This window comes from Rhipicephalus microplus, unplaced genomic scaffold, assembly GCF_043290135.1.
Source record: "Rhipicephalus microplus isolate Deutch F79 unplaced genomic scaffold, USDA_Rmic scaffold_13, whole genome shotgun sequence".
NCBI classification, from domain to species: Eukaryota; Metazoa; Arthropoda; class Arachnida; order Ixodida; family Ixodidae; genus Rhipicephalus; species Rhipicephalus microplus.
In genome coordinates this window covers 31,052,147-31,073,908 of record NW_027464586.1, presented here as the reverse complement: position 1 = coordinate 31,073,908, position 21,762 = coordinate 31,052,147, and the positions used below count along the sequence as shown (strand labels likewise).

General features: G+C 46.6%; 1 protein-coding gene across 3 annotated transcripts in view; it reads right to left on the bottom strand.

Moving 5' to 3' along the window:
• LOC119163019 (nuclear respiratory factor 1) overlaps positions 1 to 21,762 on the bottom strand; it is a 188,969-nt gene that overhangs the window by 52,403 nt on the left and 114,804 nt on the right. For all 3 annotated transcript variants that reach the window (XM_075882690.1, XM_037414910.2, XM_037414911.2), the window contains exon 6: positions 16,445 to 16,603. In XM_075882690.1, the coding sequence (XP_075738805.1) occupies positions 16,445 to 16,603 (159 nt within the window). The remainder of the gene's footprint in view (positions 1 to 16,444; positions 16,604 to 21,762) is intronic.

Genomic DNA, 21,762 nt, shown 5'->3' with positions numbered 1-21,762 from the left:
GCCCCTCAAAATTTAACAGAGTGACTCCAGATGAGTCGGACTTTTCTGAAGACTCCAGTACGTGAGCACAGGGTGCTGGTGAACTGAGTAATCTTAACAACACAACCCCACCCTCTATCTCCGAACATGGCCTCCAATTCTAGGTCGCGAGCCAGAGCAGCTCAGCCGTTGTTACTAACACAGTGGAACTGCAGAGGTCTCAAGAACCACAAGAAGCGGGCTCATTTCCGCCTCTATCTTGAGACCTTTGAGTTCCTCGTTGCCGTGGTTGCCCTTCAGGAACCCGGCTCGGACGTCAAACTCACAAATTACACTACATTTCAACACAACCCGGAGACATGTATACTTGTTCACAAGCAATATACCGCCCAGGAAGTCACACTCCCCACAACACCGCCTTTCCCATACACAATGGTGTCGGTGCTGCCTATAAGGCGATCTGACCCACCTGTTCATATTTTAAACATTTACTGTCCCCCAAAGCTTAAGAACGTCACGTTCAGCGAAACTTTCACACAAGCTATGCAGGTGGCAGGACGGGACCCCCTCCTGATCGTCGGTGACTTCAATGCCCCAAGCAGGTTATGGGGTTACCCACGAGAGGACACGCGTGGAAGGAAGCTTGCGGAACTTCTTTCTACACTTGGACTCACCCTCCACACTGATCCCGCCAGCCCAACACGTGTAGGCAACTCTGTTCAACGAGATACTTGCCCGGACCTCACAATTACACGCAACATATGCCATGCCGACTGGCTGAACACACAGGACACTCTCGGTAGTGATCATTGTGTATTAAACACAACTGTGTACATGCGTCCCTTAAAACGCCCACTTACACAAGCTCGTATCCCAGACTGGACAACTTTCCGCACCACTCTACCTATTTTAGACCCTATCCAGTCGGGATACGACACCTGGTCTAAATCACTGACGTCTACACTGAAACAACACGAACAGCTGATACAGCTCACGGAAACTCAAACGGACGTGGACAACCACCTCCTCCATCTTTGGCAGGCCCGCCGCAGCCTCACCAAACGATGGAAAAAACAGAAACATAACAGACGCCTCAAGAAACGCATCCTAGAACTCACGGAGCAAGCTGCGGAATATGCTGCTCAGCTAGCCGACACTAACTGGGTGGACAGGTGCAACACGGCTGCACGCCAGATGTCTGGTCGCAACACGTGGCGCCTGTTTTGCGCTCTCATCGATCCAACACAAACACGCACGGAAACTCAACGTCACTTACATAAGGTCATGCACAACTTTACAGGAACGACAACACAGCTGGCAAACACGCTCAGGGACCGATACCTGTGCACCACCAAGGACCCCTGGACGGCCGCATACTCCTACGCAGGCAAAAAGAACACGCAGTTGGACACCCCGTTCCAGCTCCACGACCTCCAGGCGGCCTTACGCAAGATGAAGCGTGGCACTGCACCAGGGCGTGACCAGGTTACGGTCAAACTGTTGGCCAATCTTCCCGACGCAGCCTACGCCACGCTCCTCAAATACATCAATAGCATTTGGGACGGAGAAACTCCTCTCCCTCTTGAATGAAAATCAGCTCTCGTGACCTTCATCCCGAAGGCAGGTAAACCTATTGACGTGGAGAACCTTCGCCCCATCTCCCTCACTTCTTGTGTCGGCAAGCTGATGGAAACGATGGTGCGCGACAGACTCTCCGAGTTTCTAGAAACACAGCACACTTTTGCGGACACCATGTTTGGATTCCGCCCTCAGAAGTCAGCCCAGGATATACTTCTACAGCTCCACCATGACATATTAGATCCTGTTGAATGCCCCCACAATGACAAGGTAGTCCTGGCCTTGGATCTTAAAGGGGCATTCGACAACGTAAAGCATGAGGTAATCCTTGACCACCTCAGTCAGACCAACTGTGGTTATAAAACATTCAATTATGTTAGACAATTTCTTACAGACCGTCGAGCCTACATACGCATACAAGATGAGGAACATGGGCCTTACGTCATCGGCTCGAGGGGAACTCCTCAAGGCGCGGTCCTCTCTCCCCTCCTATTTAATATAGCCATGCTTCATCTTCCCCCCAAATTGGCTTCTTTACCAGGGATACATCACGCTCTTTACGCGGATGATATCACGATCTGGGCCACGCAAGGTAACCTGGGTCACATGGAGTCATGCCTGCAAGCAGCAGCGACTGTAGTCGACGACTACGCAACCTACTGCGGACTCCAGTGTGCCCCGGCTAAGTCAGAATTTGTGCACGTACGTCCCTCCCCTCAGGACACAACTCAGCTCCATATCAGTCTTCCCTCGGGACCGATCCGTGAGGCCAAGGAGATCCGCGTCCTTGGCCTCTTCATACACCACCAACGCAAGGCCGACACCACAATAGCCAAACTTCGCACGGTGGGAGACCAGGTGGGCCGTATGGTCCGCCGGGTCTCCAACAAGCGGGGCGGATTACGAAGCAGGGATGCAATGCGGCTTGCCCATGCTTTCGTAACGAGTAGAATACTCTACTCGACTCCCTACTTGCACCTACGCAAACACGAAGATGATCAACTCGAGGTCATCCACCGTAAAGTTATCAAGCGGGCTCTCGACCTCCCTATCACCACGTCCAACCAGAGACTTCTGGCCCTAGGCGTGGTGAATACCTACCGGGAACTTCGAGAAGCCCACCTCGTTAACCAATACACGCGCCTTGCACAGACCCATTCCGGTCGCCGCCTCTTGGACCGAATACACATCAAACACGATTACTATATTGAGGAAAGGGTGAGAGTGCCAGAACCTTGGAGACGCGCCCTCCGGGTCCGACCCCTTCCCCGCAACATGTCCAAAGAAAACCACAGTGGTCGCCGCCAGGCGCGCGCGGAAGCGTTGCAGCGACACTTTGGTCAAGAGGAACACGTGTGCTACGTGGACGTTGCTGGCCCGCACCATGGGGGGTGGTATACTGCCGCAGTCATACACAACGCAAACACCGTAAACGGGCTCACTTTCAAAGCCTACAGCGCAACACACGCGGAGGAGGTTGCCATCGCTCTGGCTCTCACCTATCCCTCTTCTAAACATATCATCACCGACTCACGAGGGGCCTGTCGGAACTATCAGCTAGGGTGGGCTTCACCGCTTGCTCAGCGCATACTGGAACCTAGCTGCCGATACGTTAATCCAACTCCGCGAAATCTGGTTTGGGCACCCGGTCACCAAGGACTCAGGGGTAACGAACAGGCCGATCAGGCCGCCCGCGCACTCTCTTCCCGGGCTATCTCCCTGTCTTTGGAAGCCTACTCGCAATCAGACAATTCGGCCCTTTCATTCAAAGATATTACCAATTACTACAAGGAGGAGCACCGGCGCTATCCAGACCCTTGTAAGGGACTGCATCGCGCTGACGAGCGCCTCCTTTTAAAACTGTTTACCAATACTGTACTGTGCCCGGCGGTGCTAAAACATTTCAATTCATCCTTTGATGGCACGTGCCAGTTCTGTGGTGAGGTGGCTGACACCTTTCACATCGTCTGGGCGTGCCAGTCTAATCCATCTATCCCCCCCAACCCCAATCCCACGAAAGAGGACTGGGAGGCGGCCCTGCTCGGCTGTCAAGACCTGAAGGCCCAAGAGGCTCTGGTTCAACGGGCGCGAGCGGCGTTGCTTGCCAATGGAGCCCCGGAATAGGGGTTCCACCTAGTGCTGTGAGGGTAGGAGGCCAATAAGGCCCCAACCCAATCACCTCTCTGTAACCATTTAATGGTTATTAAATGTTTTCACCACCACCACCACCCAGTGCCACTTGCGCATGCATAACGTCGCGGACGTGACCTATAGCTCGAGATGGCAAAGAAATGGCACACTAGCGAGATTTAGGGATCATAGCCCGACTAAACGATGCGCTTTGCATTGAATTCATTTACAATCAATATTAGTTTAAGATGATGGAACGGCTGGGCAGTTTAAAACCGAAATTTCCGAACGCCTTTTAATGAACACAGCTTGTTTTCGTGGTCATTCGCAAGCGATACAGTCTTTGAAATGAGCGTGACTTATAGAGATTATTATTTCATCGCGTGGAACAAATCCTACGGTCTTTTCAAGGATTACAAGTAGTACACAGTATCAAGGGTATTCCAGGATTTTAGGGGCTGTGCATCCCCTGCTCTGTCATAATAAATCCTCTGGAGACAACCACACAGAGTCCCGACAGTCTAAAAGTCTTCAAGACCCCTAAAACTGAGCTTGAGTTTCTCATTACTGACAGTTAAAATTATGCATATACACACCAAAAATATGTCCTGGCCATTTTACCGCAAGGCCGGACTTTCCACCAGGTTTCACTGTAACATTGTTATCAGCCTTTTACGCGTGATCACTGCACTATAGAACCTGTATTACTGAACGACCCACGAGTTTATATCATTCATCTCGTACATGTGGCCCACCACCTTGTTTTGTACCATGTGACTTCCGTTGCTCATAACGCTCACCTCACAAGCTCGCTACAATCATGATAGAGCAGCTGAATACAGTTAAACCTCGTTATAACGAGACAGGCTATAACGAAATGATAGACATAACGAGCAAATCCTAATTCCCCTTGAAAGTCCCCATACAAACCAATGTATTCAAAACCTCGTTTTAACGAGGCAAAATTTGCCTGTTATGGGATATAACGAACAAATTTTGTTAGGAAGTAAAATTTTTAGCCGATGTCACGACAGTGGACAATGCGAATTTGAGATGGCGCGCAACGCGAGAACTGTATTTAGCAGTTCAAAGCTCCCGCCACGCGCCCTCCAGCAAACGCGCGTAAAGCAGACGGCACGCGCTGTTTCCGGAGGAGAGGTCGCTGCACGTGTGCCGCTTGGCTACCACTGACAGCGGAGCGCTCCGCAGCTCCGCGAACGTCTCGCCCTTTTCTTTTCTTTTGTGTCTTCTTTATATTCTCCCTCTCCCCTTTCTCATGGCGCTGAGACGCGCTTCAGATCTTACATACCCCCTTCCCCTTGAGTAACTGGCTCCTAGAAGGCAGCACAAAAGAGCGCCCTTTCTGCCCCTTCCTCTTCACAGTCACTTTCTCGGCAAGTGTTGCCGCTCGCCGACGTGAACCGCGTTGCTTTTGCGTGCTTCTTCTCTCTTTCGACCGCTTCCGCCTTATGTTTTATCGTGCTGCGCTCATGATTCAAGCAACATGAATGCGCCAGGCGGGAAGCGAAAGCGCATAACGCTAGATCAGAAGGCGGCTATGATAAAAGCCATCGAATCGGGGACCAAGAAAGGCAACGTGGCAAGAGATTTTGGCGTATCGACGAGCACACTGTCAACCATATTGAGCAAGCAGGAGTCCATCATCGACGCTGTTGCATGTGGCGTGAAAGGAAGCGCTAAGAGGATGAGGGCACTTGCCTTTGAAGCGGCCGAAAGGGCCGTTTTTAAATGGTTCTTGGACACGCGGGCCGTGAATCTGCCGGTGAGCGGCGCCTTGCTGCAAAGAAAAGCCAGAGACTTTGCCTGCATCATGGGCTATGACAACTTTGTAGCAAGTTCGTGTTGGCTCCAATGCTTCAAGGAGCGCCACGACATTGTCGGGAGAGCGGTCTGCGACGAATCGCGATTTGTCGACGAAGCAGAGGCTACCAAGTGGGCGAAAGAAAACATCGTGCGGCTGCTAGAAAAATACAGCGCGGAGGATATTTTTAACGCGGACGAAACTGCTCTCTTTTTCAAGATGTTGCCGCACAAGGCGTTAGCCCTCAAAGGCGAGCCGTGCCATGGCGGCAAACAAAGTAAACTGCGGATCACTGCGCTACTTTGTGCAAACATGACCGGCTCTGAGAAGCTGCCAATTTTCGTAATTGGCAAAAGTGCATCCCCTCGCTGCTTTAAGGGGAAGAGGCAGCTCCCAGTCAAGTATGTAGCCAATCGCAAAGCCTGGATGACCAGGGAGATTTTTTCAAAATGGCTTTGCGAATGGGACGAGAAGCTGGCAAAGGCGAACCGCAAGGTGTGCCTTGTTTTAGATAACTGCACCGCCCACCATACCGCTTCCGTGCTTCAAAACATCGAGCTGCTGTTCCTTCCTGCCAACTGCACAGCCGCTTGACCAAGGCATGATTATGTCGCCGAAGGCAGGTTACCGCAAGCGTGTAATAGACAAGCTCCTGCTCAACATAAGGATGAAGTGAGACACCGATGTTGACTTGTACGCTGCGCTCGAAGTGCTTCAGGCAGCGTGGATGAGTGTGACGGCGACCACGATCGCAAACTGCTTTCGACACGCCTCATTTGCCGTCGCACCAGACGCCAGCGATAAGCCATCAGACGAGCCCACTGTGCCGGACGGTTTTGCCACATCAGACGAAGTCGCTGCATCATGGACGGCACTTCGTGACGCCGGTGTCGTGCCTGACAGCGAGTCGTTCTGCGACTATGTGAGTGCGGACTCGGAAGTGGTGGCAACAGAGCAGCTCCTGGATGGCGATATGGTGCGCGCTGTCAGTGATCGTAACGAAACCAGTGACGATGACTCTGTCGACGAACAGGAGACAAACGTGCAGACAGCGTCGGAGGCATTAGACGCGGTGGACGTACTGCGCCGCTACTTGGGCGCTCACGAGGGCGGCGAAGATGGCTTGAACATTGCGGCCGCAGATGAGCGAACCATCGTTCGCATCAGGAAGATGCATCAACGTCCAATTACGGACTTCTTTGCAGCTAAGTCTGCCTGAAATGCAAGCTGTGTATTTTGAAGTGCATTAAAACAGGTGCATGACTTTTTCCTTTTTATTTGGGAATGCAGTTATTTTGTTGCATACTACCGTGCGGCGGGATGCTATTTCGCCCGCTATTTTTTTGGGGTAAGTACAGTGCATAATATTCGCAGTAAATTCCCGCTACGGCTATAATGAAATATTGGTTATAACGAGCAAATAGCGACGGCCCTCCAATTTCGTTATAACGAGGTTTAACTGTAATTAGGAAAGCACTCGACCAAGCCATGCCCCTTCCGTACGGGTCCATGCATCAAGGTCTGTTGAACACAAACCCGACAGTCAAAGCCACACGGAAAGCTCAGATGCATCGAAGCTTGCACGCTGGACGATGCAAAAATTCTTCATAGTAAACAGAGTAGAAGAAGACTCTGAAGACTTCCCTGTGAACTCTGGAACATTGCCTTCCTGGCCCGAAATGCATTACAACAGCCCACCTGCTGGAACCACATCAAGTTGCCAAGAAAGTCAGTGCCATGTTCAGAAAGACCCGTCACCTCGGCACTTTCCACTGCAACATCAGCAATGTCAGCAAAGGAACGTCCAACCACCCCAGAGACATCTACATCAATAAGGACAACAACCAGCGGGAACTTCATGAGAAGCACAATGACAGCAAAAAGAACGATGTGATGAAGCAGGCCATGTAAAGCAACACGAATTTCCATATGAGGAGCATCTCTGCAGAAAAAAACATCGCCAGAGACCATTTCAACATGCGAAATCGAGGCTGTGGCTACGAATAAACCATCTTATGGTGTAATCCGTTGGCCGTTCCGGCCCTCTGGCTGAGTCACCAGATGCCGAAACAGCTCGAAATCAGAGCAAGAGAGGGAGCATAACAACCGAATGCGTCGGCAATCTCAGAGCAGCTAAGCAGCGAACCTGTAGAGCCGCCATGCAGTCAGTGCGGGAAGCTGCCGGGTAAACATTCATGCGCCACGTTGACAAATAGTGCCGATTAGATCAGCGGATATCTCGGCATCTCTTCTGGGCTCAGCCCATAAATCTGGCAATTGTCATCGTCCAAGCTGCTGTCTTCAAAGTAAATCATGTGGATGTGTGCGAGCTGTTGTCATTTCGACAACGAGAATTCGTAGCTTTGCAGATTTGAACTCTCCACACATGCTCAAGAACGCCACTACTCATGTGAACGAAGTGTTACGCACCTGGTGATGTCCCCTTTTGAAATGCGCGCTCACGCTGTTGATGCCGTTCACCTGGTTCACCTGCCAGTAGACGCGTGATTTGCTGGCTTGTGTAACGTGATCCATTCTCCCAGTCAGATCGCACCACGCTCTCACTTTGAAGTCACAGCAGTCGAGAGAGCTCTGAGTAAGAGGCTGACCCTCCAAAGGAGCCAACCCAAGGTAGCCCGAGTGCTTGAATTCTACCAACTGGTGGAGCGGCCGCTTTTGAGAGCACTCACAAATGCCCAACTGAATACGCCAGTACACAACACCACAAAAAATGACGAATGAGGCAAGAAATCAGCCCCAATGCATATCAATAAAGTAGACATTGCTCTATCAGCCTTGGTCATCGCACATACGAGCTGGAAGCACAGCATCTATGTCAGCCACAACGCAAGATCCAACGACTTCGACATCCGACCTGCAGTCTCGATTGTTTTTCATGAGAGCTGAAGCTATGCTTTTATCAGCATCTAGGCACCAGAGAAGCCTATGTCGCGTGATGTGGAACAGCTGGTTTCATCCACAAGAGCTCTCCCAAATATTGCTGGACCGCTGCCCTTTCCTTTGAGGCTATTCGCGTGAGTTTACAGAACTCTGTTTCAATATGAAACTTTCTGTCTGCTCCCACATTTTTTGCCTAGAAGACTCTCTTTGTGCATTGTTTGTTTGTACCTTGAACATTCTTTCGGAGAGAGGAAGAATCACGTGACGCATGAAGCCATGGCAAGAGAAGCCAAGCAGCATGTTGTTGCAAGCAGCATGTTGTTCAGCAACACAGTGAAGAATGTGACATGAGTGACCTAGGACATGAAGCGGTTGAGCCACCCGCATCTAGAAAGAGCCGGGGTTTTCTATAGGCTTGTACGAATAGTGAATTTGAGGTTTGAAGTGAATAATGATTTTGGTTGAATAATTTCAAATAGAATTTGATTAGTATATATCACATATTATAAAGAAAAATGAGCACATGTCCTTCTTTTAGGTTTAAAGCAAGTGGATACAACTTTAAATAGCACCAAATTTTGAGTTTTCCCAGAATGCAAGAGATAAGCTGTAAAGTGTTACGATCTAGAATTTACTATACTTGGACCATGTCAGTTGGTATAACAAGCTTTTAAACTTAGAAATTGACAAATAGATATGGGAGCAATTAGTTCATTTAGTTTTACAGTGGGACTTCGCAATCGTGCGAATTTCGTTTGAAAAGGTGTTTTCACAGTTTTGCACTTCTTCACTGCAGTGAAACCACCTTTACAAAATGTTACATGCGGACTGTTAACACTTTGTGCACTGCAATGGGCATGCCATCACGCGGCCGTCAGAGCAGACAGTTGTTGAGAGCCCGAGCTGAACCAAAAGCTCTCCAGACGCCTGTTAGCACATTTTCTGCAGTTGATTGTATCAACAGGTATGCGTCGTTTCCTAGGGCACCATTTGCAGTTTTTAAACTTGTCCCTGCTTTATTGGAAAGCGAAATAAGTGGATCACGACTGTGCAATGTAAATGTGTTCGGTTCCCGCTCGTATTTTCCTAGAACATATTAGGCAGACTGTATTAACACATAGCTTTGCTAGTTTTCGCGGTTTTCAGCGTAGAAGCTGGGAAATCGTATTAACCGAGAACATGTCAACGAGGCATTACTGTATTAGCCTATTTTTTTAAGGAATAAATAGTTACAAGACAGTGTGTTTTCTTCTTTTATGTGTCAATGCGCGTCTATAAGTCTATGTTTTTTTTTTTTGCTTCTGTACGGTTGTGATTTTGGCGCGAAATTGACTAACATAAACAAGATTTTCCACAACGGAGATCTTGTATAAACATCATGATCGAACACCATCAGAACTTGCTGAGGCTTTCCATATTAGCACTAGGGCATCTATGTGCATCAATAATCCTTGTTTGGCCATATCCGAGAAGGAAGTGATACTACTGAAGGAAAGGGGACAGCCTTCCGGGGGGGGGAGAGAGTTGGTGAAGGTACGTTGAGTTCCTCTTCTGGTATTTGCCTCATGCCTTGCACATGATGCACACGTGCAGGAATTTGTCGAGCATCAAGTTTAGACACTATTATTACTTGCGTAATGAACGCACTCGCATAATAAACGTACCCCCAGCTTCAGTCGTCAAAATTTAGATTTTTCTTTTCACCATGTAACGCACCCCTACATTCGTCCGCTGCAGTCTTGCTAACCAACACCTGGTGCCTTGCTAGTTGGATCTTTTTCGTTTTCTATAATGCCGAGCCCCTCGGCCACCTTGGCTCGCTCCCTCCCCCTCTTCGCTCACTGTTGCGGGCTGAATAGAATTTTTTATCTGTGCGCAGCACGTATCCAGTCTTTTTTAAATATCTATGCGCCCCAGCAGGGTTTAGAATGATGCCAGTGTAGAGACATCACAACTGACAAGCACACAGCGAGTGAAGGTCAAAAGTTTCCACGCCAACTGACGGCCGCTTCCTGCAAATAGGAAACATTAAAGGGACACTAAAGTCAAAAAACAATTTATGTCGGAGTGAAAGCTCAATGTATGACAACACTTAAAACGACAATATTATCAACAGTGCCCTACTTACCGAGAAATTAAGGTAAGTGCACAAGAACACAAGCACCGCAGTAGGACATTTTCGAAATGATCCTGATGACATCAGACAAACCACCTACAATTGATCACTAGTGATGGATCTAACTGCACCAAATGAAGAATTTCCATGCATCAAGAGACGTAATAAAATGCTGCTTGTTCTTTTCTGTTTGATTTATGGGAAAAAAGAACCGCCAGACGTTACTATAGAGAATTGCGCGAGTGGTTTAAAAATTCAATTTACGCGTGGTTACGCATGACAGGTGGTGCCATCTAGCGGGGTGCAGTTGAAACGAAAGCCTCTGCAATCTCAGAGCCAATGGAGGAAAATTAATCAATGGCTGTTTTTGCTGCTGTGGCTCCTGCTGCTTTCAGTCTGCTGCTACTAGCGCAGTAAAGCTGTGCAACGTTGTGCACCGCAACAGTCACGTGAGATGAACCGGTCGGTCCGCTTCTTGAGGTGGGTAGTTTGAAGTGCGCTAACCTGATGCTGACCACTAAAACGTGATTTTATTTCAAAGTAGTCCCTTCTTTGGCACAGAAGTAACACTACGAGGTTTCTGGACGGCCATTTCAACAATCAACATAGACTTATCAGATGACTTTAGTGTCCCTTTAAGGCCCAATCACATGCACACAATTTTCGGGAGGCAACGTCGGGATTTGCTGTCGCTATGATTCTCGCGAAGGGTCATTCGTCCCTATCACGTCTCAAATTTCTGAAAAACCAGAAAAAAATTGCTTTTCGCCCAGAAAAGATCGTGACTCTTTCGTCAACTTGGTCTCCGATTCTCGCTTCGGTTGCTAGCGAGACAACCACTGTATTCTGTCCTTAATCTTGTTATCGACGGTTTGCTTTGATGACTCGATGGTAGCTTGCTACAATGTTGGTCGCTTGCTACAATGTCAACAGCGTCGCCGCAGTCATTGTGCGAGGGCCATGATTAAGTTGGCAAATTGCGTCGTGGCGTTGCGCACGCTTCTCGGCACCCCTCGAGATCACAGCAGATACCACTGTTGAGGTTGAAAAGCTGCGAGAAAAGATAGCCGCGAAACGCTTTTAAGGCGTGCACAGGCGGCGCAGGAACAGCTTACAGAAGAGCACTTTGAACCACTGAAGATGAGTAAAGTGCACAAAGTAGCTGAGCGACCTTACTTTTTTTGCATTGCCACATTTTTCTTGCTCATACCGATCGTTTTCATAAAATTTGCTCGCACCCCCGACTTTACTCCGATTTTTTTAGATAAAATTTGTGTTCATTACAGGAGTAAAACTGCTCAAGCAATAAAACTTTCAGTTGTGAGGAAACACTTGCGGTGTTTCACTTTCTTGTTTTGGTCTTGTTTTACACTACTTTTAATCAACTATATGTCAGTGTTTGTTTGGGAAAGCAACATTAAGCGAGAGGCTGTAGTGAGAGACGTAACGGTGGCCAAAGTGACCGTGCCGGCGTCGTCGCCGCTTTACAAGGTGAAGCGATGAATGGAACAGGGCTACGGCGTTCTCTCTGGCCGAAACCCTAGCACGTTCTTTTTTCACGCCTGTACCTCAAGTTCTTCGCATGAGCTGTGCAAGCGGCGAGACTGATCATGATGAGCGATCATGATGCCCCGACAAGCAAAGTACTTCGCGAGAGTCGCGGCTGAAAATCATTGCAACACGAAGCTACAAAACAAAATACGTACATCCTGAAATCAATGCTCTCGCAGATCTGGAAAGACAGAGAAAAGATTGAAGGCACTGTTAAGAACGGGACCTTTAGATCTAAACGGATGCAGACAACGCCTTATGAACAACTAAAAAAAGTTCCTTTTCTGTGGTTCAAGCGTGCTGGAGTTCCAATTAGCTCATAAGCAGACCAATTCTTGAGCAGAAAGCTTGAGAGATCGCCATGCAAATGGGTGTAAGAACTTTGCGACGGATGGCTTAGCCACTTCAAAACCCACCATGGCCTAGTCTTCAATGCAGTCTCAGGTGAGAGTGGTGCACTCAACAGGGTTATTTGCACCGACTGGCAACAGGGGCGGCTTAAGGAAATATTGATGAGCTTTTAGCCACGAGACGTCTTCACTGTCTACGAGATGGGTCTTTTTTATAAGGCGTTTCCATTAAAGACTCTCACATTCAAAGGCGAAGCCAGTAGTGGAGGAAAACGCAGTATAAGCACATCACTGTGCTGGTCGACGCAAATATGGCAGGAGATGAGAAATTGAAGCTGTTGGTAATAGAAAAATCAAAGTACTCATGTTGTTTCAAAGGCGTTCGACACCTTCCTGTTAGGTACCATGGGAACGGAAGAGCGTGAATGACCATGGCCATTTTCGAAAACTGGCTTCGGGAGGAAGACGCAAGATTTACGAGGCAAGGCAGGAAGGTTGTCTTCATTGTGAATAATTGCCCAACCCACAGTCATGTTCAAGGACTCCAACCCATCACTCTGGAGTGATGGCTTGCCAGCCAATGCAACGGCAGTGATCCAGCCGATGGATCAAGGCGTTATTCAGAACATTAAAGTTCATTACCGCGGACAATTTCTCCATCTAATGCTGCCTAGAGCAGGCAGCGGGAAATGCTACAGCATAGATTTATTGGCAGCCATCCACATTTTGGCATGTGCCTGCGAGCAAGTGAAGGCAACAAAAATACACAGATGCTTTCACCATGCTGGCTTTCAAGCACAAGAAAGCTGTACCTGATGAAGAAGAAAGCCCTGTTGATCCCGCCATTGAGACAGTATTCAGTCAGGTCGTGCCCTCTGCCTCTTTCACACTGCAGGACTATGAATCAATTGATGAAAATCTTCGTAACTGTCGTGAAGAGACTGACAAGGAAGTGATTGCCAAAGTGCAAAATGAGGATCAACTACCCAACGATGAATGTGATGACAATACTGCCAGTGCAGTGGTGCCACGAGACCGATCAACTAAAGAGGCCATTGAACTTCTGCAGCGCTATTTTCAGCATGAGGATTGTCCATAACATAGTTTGTCAAGCATGGGTGCGAACCTTGTGAAAAAACAACTGAAGCTTGACGAACAAACCACCCTTCATTCCTTTTTTTTCTCCTACTCATCCTTATGAGTAAGGTGAGGTTTGTGCAATTTGAATAAAGGTTTTGATTCACTAAATAAGTTTACTTTGCTGAAATGAAAGTTTTGATAAATGAAAAAGTTTTATGGATCCCCTTCGAGTTCCGTTAAAGAGGAGTTGACTGTACTTTCATGGCTTAGCAATCCTCTTCTGCAGTGAAGCCACCTATAAGTTACATGCAGATTAATATACAGATGAACGCTTTTACAAGGGGCATGCTCCGAGCAGAAATTCTTGTCTTCTATATGAGATGTCTCTTACAAGCAGGGTAGCTTGTATGCATTTTCTTATTCTTTTACTGTAGGCACACAGGTATATCTTATACCCATTTGTCTCTTATACAGTGTCTATTATAAAGGGGTTCAACCGTATACCCATTCGTTCATTTTGAATACTTCGAAATTTTCAACAATTTCAATTCTAATCAAAGTGAATTTGAATATAGTACTATTCGTTCGAATATTAGTACATTCCTAGTTTTGTACCGTCATAAAGACTCCAATACATGAAAGCTCTATGAGGCCTATGCGGCTAAGAAAACACGGAGATCTGTCAGTCAGTGGTGCTTGCTGACCATGGAATGAAATTTGTAGACACTAGATATTCACTTGAGCATCATTGGCAAATGAGTTTATGCTGTTTACCGCATATGTATCATCTTACAATGAATAAAATTTTAGTTGTGAGTCTGCACACGTGCTATTACTTTCTCTGTTGTCCTTGTACAGGTTATAATGTAAGTCACGAATATCTGCATTATAAGTGGTACCACACTACAGTAGACTCTCAGTAAACAGAAATCTGTTAGACGGAACTACTGCTTAAATGAAACTATTGCCTCTGCAATGCTTGGTTTTGGGAGTGTATTCTGCACCCAGGTTCACCTCTCAGTAAACGGAACTCCTGTTAAATAGAACATATTTTCCCGGTCCCTTCAGGTTCCGTTAACTGAGAGTCTACTTTATAATCAAAACGTTTTGCATAGGCTGCCCTTGCACAAAACGTGTTAAGCATGCAGCCTTGCGTGTCTGAGCATCGGGGCATGCGATGTGAAGTGCTTACCAGCATTAAAATTTCTGAATGTTCAAAAGTTAACGTGGGAAGACCCGCATAGCCAACGAAATAAATGGCATAAAAAAAGAAAAAAGAAGAAGAGAGAAAGCGCCATCGCAGAAATTCGCCTTTCAGACAGCCCCGATTATGCCCATTTCACCGAAACTATGTCGAATCATGGCCGAAACTTCGTGCGCCAAGCGGTACCAACATTCGATATCACCGGCACTCAGTTGATTTCACAGGCACTCAGCCCGATTTCAAGATAATGCAATTGAATTGTGAACCATATGCGATATGCCATATGAGGCACTGTTAACACATGCCACATATGGCATTGTCTTTATTAGCTATAAGTATTTCTTCCCTTTAAGTGCAGCCACCACAATAATTTTTTTAATACCATACAAAACCGCAACACTGATAGCCTGCTAATGAAAAGCAATAAATACTGAGTAGGCCTAACCTGCAGTTAGGCAAGTTGTCGCAGAAAGTTTGTCCAAGACATCATCGAAGGTCCGGCATCGCAAATATCGCACTCAATCTGCTCAAGCAGTGAAGCAAAATCAGTGCACATGATACGAAGTCTGCGTTCGCCACCAAAAGATCGGCGACCACAAAAGCCCACCAGGTTTATGCCCTGGCACCAAAAACGAAAGCTCGTGGCATAAAACCATAGATTTAAAGATGAGAATACGATTGCACGCACCATGTGGAGTGCGCACTTCTGTCTAAGGGCTGCAGCAATGTTGGTGGCAGTATAAAGCTTTTCTTCATTTATCTAGGCATTCTAAAAGGAATATCTTTTTTGTGTGTGTGTGCTAAAAAATATCTTTTGTTTGTGTGATAAAAAAGTCAGATAGGACGAAGGACACTAGTGCACTCTGTCCTATCTGACTTCTTTTTCTAAACATTCTGTGCACAAAGAAAGTATATTCCTTTTAGAATGCAATACCAACCATCCCAAGTGGCCACCCTTCTTCATATAATTAACCTCGCTCCTCCCTCACTTGGTAAGCTGCCACAGTGCTGCTTCAGTGTTTTTTTGTTTTTTTTTAAATATCACCTCTCCTTCATTCACTCAGCATCCACTCCGTAACAATCTTACTGCCCACTACTCAGCGGCCCACCCTGCACACCACCTTTGAGGAGCACTACTGATTTTGTCAAACATTTTCTGGCTACCGCATTATAACCGGTCTTTCATTTTTTGGAACTGCACAATGAGCGGTATGCGTATAAATGTGTTTCTATGGGAGCATAAATGGGAGTTGAAAGAGACCGTGCTGTAACCGGTCATTCACAATAACTAGCTACGTTATAAGTATTAGCACGTTTTAATCGATATGAAATGAACATTAACCAACTAGCCCAACTTTGTCTTTTGCTATGGCATGAAGTTGCCAAAACGTTCACCATTGATGCTTTAGAAACATTTCAACTTAAAGTGCAGCACGACGGCAAAGCATGCACACCAGCTGTGCTCACTACTGATGAGACAAACACCGTTTGTCATAATCAAATAAATGACGATGAGGACAACAAGAGTGAAGACGAGGCTAAAACAGAGTGCTCAAAGCAATGAGATAAATCAGCATTTAATGCTGACATTTCGAAGTGCATCACAAGAATGAAAACTTTGAATAGTTAGTCTTGCAGCTGTAGAGCTGTAAGCAAAGATCTCCTTTCTAACGAATGTGCACTCATTTCGGAGTACTACTCTTTTTGACACTGAGCCCTCAATGTAAGCAGACCTTCTGTTTGTCCTCCTCGGAGCGTGCATCGCTGCGGACATTGGCCCAGGGAAGGTCACTGGGCCACCAGAGGGGCCGGGTCGACTCCTTGCCCCAGCCTGGCTTGCCCCGCCCAGTCGAGTACTTCAGCATCAGCGGGATGAAGGCTCGCAGCTGTGCCTGCAAATATGCATATTCATGTCACTTGGGCCATGGGCAAAGTAACTACAGTAGACTACAGCAACTAAAGTAACGTCAGTAACTACTTCACGGGTCTGGAAATAATGTCCAAATTAACCAAGGGTACGAATTATCGCCATTACCATCAAAACACTTGAAATATGTAAGCTTGTGCGAATAGTGAACTTCAGGGTCGAAGCGAATTCGAAGGGAATAGTGATTTTGGTCAAATTATTTCAAATCGAATTCGAATAGTATGTATGACATATGAAAAAAAGGGAATATTTATCACAAACTAACTAACCTGCACGATACTTCTTTTGAATTTAAATAGGGGCTCTATGCAAATACCTTTTTTTTTTTCGTTGAAAGGAAGTGAAAACAACCTTGATTAGTAGTTTCGGTAGGATCTGAGTGATAACCTGCAAGATACATATCGTTTTAACATTTATTATACTTAAATCACATAAACAATCATAACAAGCTTAATAAAATGAATAATTGATTTGAAGGTAACATGTTCCTTAAAAGGGGCCCTGCAATACTTTTTCAAGTATCCATGGAGCCAGTAAACATGCTTGTCACCTCACAAATTTACCGCCACAAAGTTTCTAGAATCAGTTCAGTACGAGCAGAGTTCCCAAAATTTGTCGCATGCTGCAATTGCATTCTCCATTCTCGACCCGTCAAAAAAGCTGGAAGCTAAGTAGGGAAGGATGGCACGGGAAAACAAAAAAACATCATGAGCGCCTAGTGACCTTGAGCATTTTTTTCCTCTCTTTTTTCCTCGAATACGAGGCCTTTCAGTGCGATCCTGCACGTATTTGTGGACAAGCGGCGGCCTCATGCGGCGGTCCAATAGCGACGAGCGCGCCATGCTCAAATCAACCAATGATTGTGACCAGAGCCGTATTTTCTTTCTTGGCTGTGACAAGTGATTTTTGAGCTTGTAGTGTCATTTGCCGAGGGAAGAGAGCAATTTTTAGCTTTGAAAATTCGTTGCGAATTTCAGGCCGCGTGCTGCGCTCTAATACTTGCCTCGCGTGTTCTCGGTAGCCTCGACTACCAATCGGCAGCGTTTTCTGACCATGCTCAGCAAGCGTTGCAGCGCCCCTTTATATATGAAGGGAGGCTTTGCGGCAAAGCAAATTTCTCCTAAGTAGGTGCTTTCACGGCTTCGCACTACTACATTGCAGCGAAACCACCTTTACAAACAGACTAATGTGCATTTATTTGTTCATTGCGAATACTTCGAAAATATTCGATAATTTAAGTTCGAATTAAAGCGAATTCGAATACTCACCTATTCGTTCGAATATTCGAAGCATTCGAATATTCGCACAAGCCTAGAAATATGTTTTCTACATCATGAGACCTTTATTCCTTAAACGAGTCTGAGATCACAGTTTGCTTCTTTGTGAAGGCTATGGCAGCGACAGTTTTGCAAAGTTCGTGTAAGTGGCTTAGTCTGTGCACACTGTCTTAGGAAACCATGCAGATGTCCTCTAAAATAGCAAAGCATTGCGCAGCTTCTGTCATGGTGTGGCGTGGACACTCGTCTGCATCACTTGGGTCTTTGTCAGCCGATTCCCCTTCACCATCCAAAACTTAAGCAACGATATCCCTGTTGGCCACTTTGTTGGCAACGGCAACATTATGGTAATCCCCAGGGGCACATCAGCTGACTTAATATTTACATAGCGCCCGTCTATCTCTTCCCCGTTTTCTACATCACCCATAACACCCGGGTCAGAAGCATTGTGCAAAAAGCTGTGATGCCTAAAGCAGTTTGTGACTACTTCAGGTAGCGTGTTGTTCCACATGTATGTGAGCATGCGGATTGCCAGGGGTGGAACAGGGTACATGGGTTTGGGAGCAGTCTTGGGAGCAGGCAAAAGTGCCTTTTGTACCAGGCTTAAAGCAGCCAAAAAAGATGTTTTCAAACCAGAAAAGAAGGCTTGGAGCAGCCAGAAAGGCATTTCTGGACAAGTTTGGAGAAGTCGGAGATCGAGGACGTTATGAGCAGATGTAGCCCCATTACACAGCACTTGTAAAGCAACATTTGTCAAATGCTGTCCTTTGCAAACAATTGTGAAATAGCCTTATTGGGATAACGGTCGCTCTTGACGTGTCTTTTTGTCGCCGTCGTGTCCCATATAAAGTCCAGAGTGATAACATACTCCTGCGCGTCGTATTCACAATAAATTCACAATAAATTATCAAAGTCAGCTAAAAATTGCTTTCTCTTCCCTCGACAAACTATGGGAGACGCTCAAAAATCACTCGCGGAATGCCCATCTATCAGCCATTGGCTGATTTGAGCATGGCGTGCTCGGTCGTAACAGGGATCGCCGCAATACGTCACTTGTCACTTGGCGAGCGCGGAGTGTGTCGTCTGCTAGAAAACCGTTTGCTCAGCTGTCTCAGTATGACACACAAACGAAACATATATACGCATACTCATAATGAAATACGACATAAAAACACTGTATCGTTTTTTTTTAACACATATGCGATACACTGTTAAGAACTTTAGACAAAGCAGGCGAAAAATTCTGCTGAAGAAGATCGGCAGAGTAGACGTACGCTTGTTTTCTGCGCCTGGACGCCTGTGCCGCAGTGTTGACCGAACATTTTCATGTTACACCCTTTCTTTAAAATGTCTTGAATGTGCGTATTCATGCTTGAAGGAACAATTTATCTTCGTATTTGTGTGTGAAGACACAGGGTAACTGGACAGAGGGCAATGAAGTGTTTTGTTCCCAGCTGAAAGTCTGGTTATGGCAAAGGATAGGAGAAGATTCTGCTCTTCGCAGCCTCATCTGATCCACTGCTACCAGACCAGTGGCGTCAAAAAGTACCCGTGAGTATGCGAACCCTGAAATCGAAGGACAAAACCTGTGCTCGACACTTCAAGAAGCACCTCATGTGCGTGGCTTAATTCAATGATGCTGAATATCAGGAGGAACCAACAGACACCGATGCGGAAAAGCGAGAGGACATCAATTTGTCTACAACCACATACTGAGTGGGCGCCTTTCTTTGCCCTGAGCATACTGTGTGAGCGCCTTTCTTTGCACAGTAGCCCAGCAAAAAGCTGTTTCTAGACACCGCGCCTAAAATAACTCAACTTTTTATCTTCTGTCATGTGCGGGTTAGCTTGACGAAAGAGACGAGTCATGTCCTCGGGAAACATTGCAAAAGTTTCGTTTGGTTTTTAAACCTGTAGCTCCAATAACTGCCGCGCACAATCCCGTCGATCGACATTAGCGAAAGTATCGACGAACTGCTGTCGAAAGTCGTGCCAAGGTGACAGATTGGTGATGATGATATATGGTGTTTTTGGCGCAAGGGCCATTTGCTGGCCAAAGAGCGCCAGTTCATGAGAAAGGAATGTGGACAATGGTTGTGATTAGCGGCTGTATAAGGGCCATAAAATTCCTCGCAGTAAAGCGGGTAAAAACATACAAGTAATAAAATCATGACCATGCCGTGAAAGGTGTGTGTGGTGTGAATAGGTGACAAAAGTTGGTGATAATGAAAAACGATGGTGGACATGTATGGCATTAGCACAAGTACCTCACACGTTAGTACCCTTGCGTGCAAGGGCCGTGAGGCAAGTGCTTTCCTGTGTAGCCACCGCAGCAAAAACCTCTCTAGAGAGGTTGTGCTACGGTATGCCCGGGTATATGATATGAAAATTATGAATTTCCTTTAAAAACGCTAATAATGATTTGTGACTAAAAAGCGGTTCCCTACCGACGAACATTGCAGGGTGTAAAGGTATATGTTGTCGGTAGGATGGTGGGAAGTGTTGTCTTCTTAGAGTGTCTAAATGTTTACATTGAATTAAAACGTGAAGAACTGTTAATGCCTCACCACATTTATCACACAATGGTGGATCACCACCGAACAAAAGATGTGTGTGTGTCGTGTATATGTGTCCTATCCTGAGTCTTGTTAGTGTTACCTCTGTTAGACGTGATTTTGGTACTGGTGGCCAATGGCCAAGGTGTGGCTTGATAACGTGTAGTTTGTTTTGTGTGTGTGTATCCCACTTGCTCTGCCAGTAGTCCCTGAGTTTTCATTTGAGAGACGGCTTAAGATCAAGGGCCGGGATTGATGTCGGTGTAATGGCGGTGCTTTCGTGGACGGATGCAGCAAGCTGATCCGCCATCACGTTGCCTTGAATCTCACGGTGCCCTGGCACCCAGCACACAACAACATGTCTGTTGAGTGTGTAGAGGGTGCATAAAATGGAGTAAAGTGAAACGAGGACAGGGTTTTTTTGTTTTTTAAGACTGTGCAGAGCCGTTACCACACTGAGGGAGTCTGTATAAATTACTGCTTTTTGTATTTGTGATTGTTTGATGTGTTTAGCTGCCACAAGTATCGCGTAAGCTTCCGCTGTGAAGATACTTGTGCCTGGATGTAGAGGGCCAGCATCCGAAAAGGAAGGGCCAACAGCAGCGTAGGACACAGAGGAGTTAGACTTAGAGGCATCTGTAAAAAACTCAGGACGTGTGTATTTGTGTTGAAGTTCCAAGAAGTATGTTCGAATATGGGCAATAGGCGCATGTTTAGTAACTTCTAAAAAAGACACATCGCAATCTATAGTCTGCCACTGCCACGGTGGCGGGTATGCTACAGGAGCCATTAAACTGTGTTCGAGTGACACTCCAGTTTCCTCAGCTAGGCCCTTCAGGCGAACTGAGAAGGGCTGCCTCATCGAAGGCCTGTTTTGAAACAGAATGGAGCTCGACAAATTATTAATAGTGGAGTATAAGGGGTGCTTCTTGTCTGCTTTCACCTTTAGGAAATATACAAAGGACATGTAGGTTCTTTGCAGATGAAGCGACCACTCATTTGACTCAACGTAAAGGCTTTCTACGGGGCTGGTGCGAAAAGCACCCGTAGAAAGGCGGATGCCCGAATGGTGCACGGGATCCAGCATCTTCAAAGCACTTTGAGTCGCTGACTGATAAACAATGGCCCCATAATCTAAGCGGGTGCGAATAAGGCTTCTATACAGGTTCATGAGGCATTTCCTGTCACTACCCCACGTAGTACGTGACAACACTTTTATAACATTCATGGCTTTTAAACATTTTGTTTTTAAATACTTTATGTGGGGTACGAAGGTCAACTTGTTGTCCAAG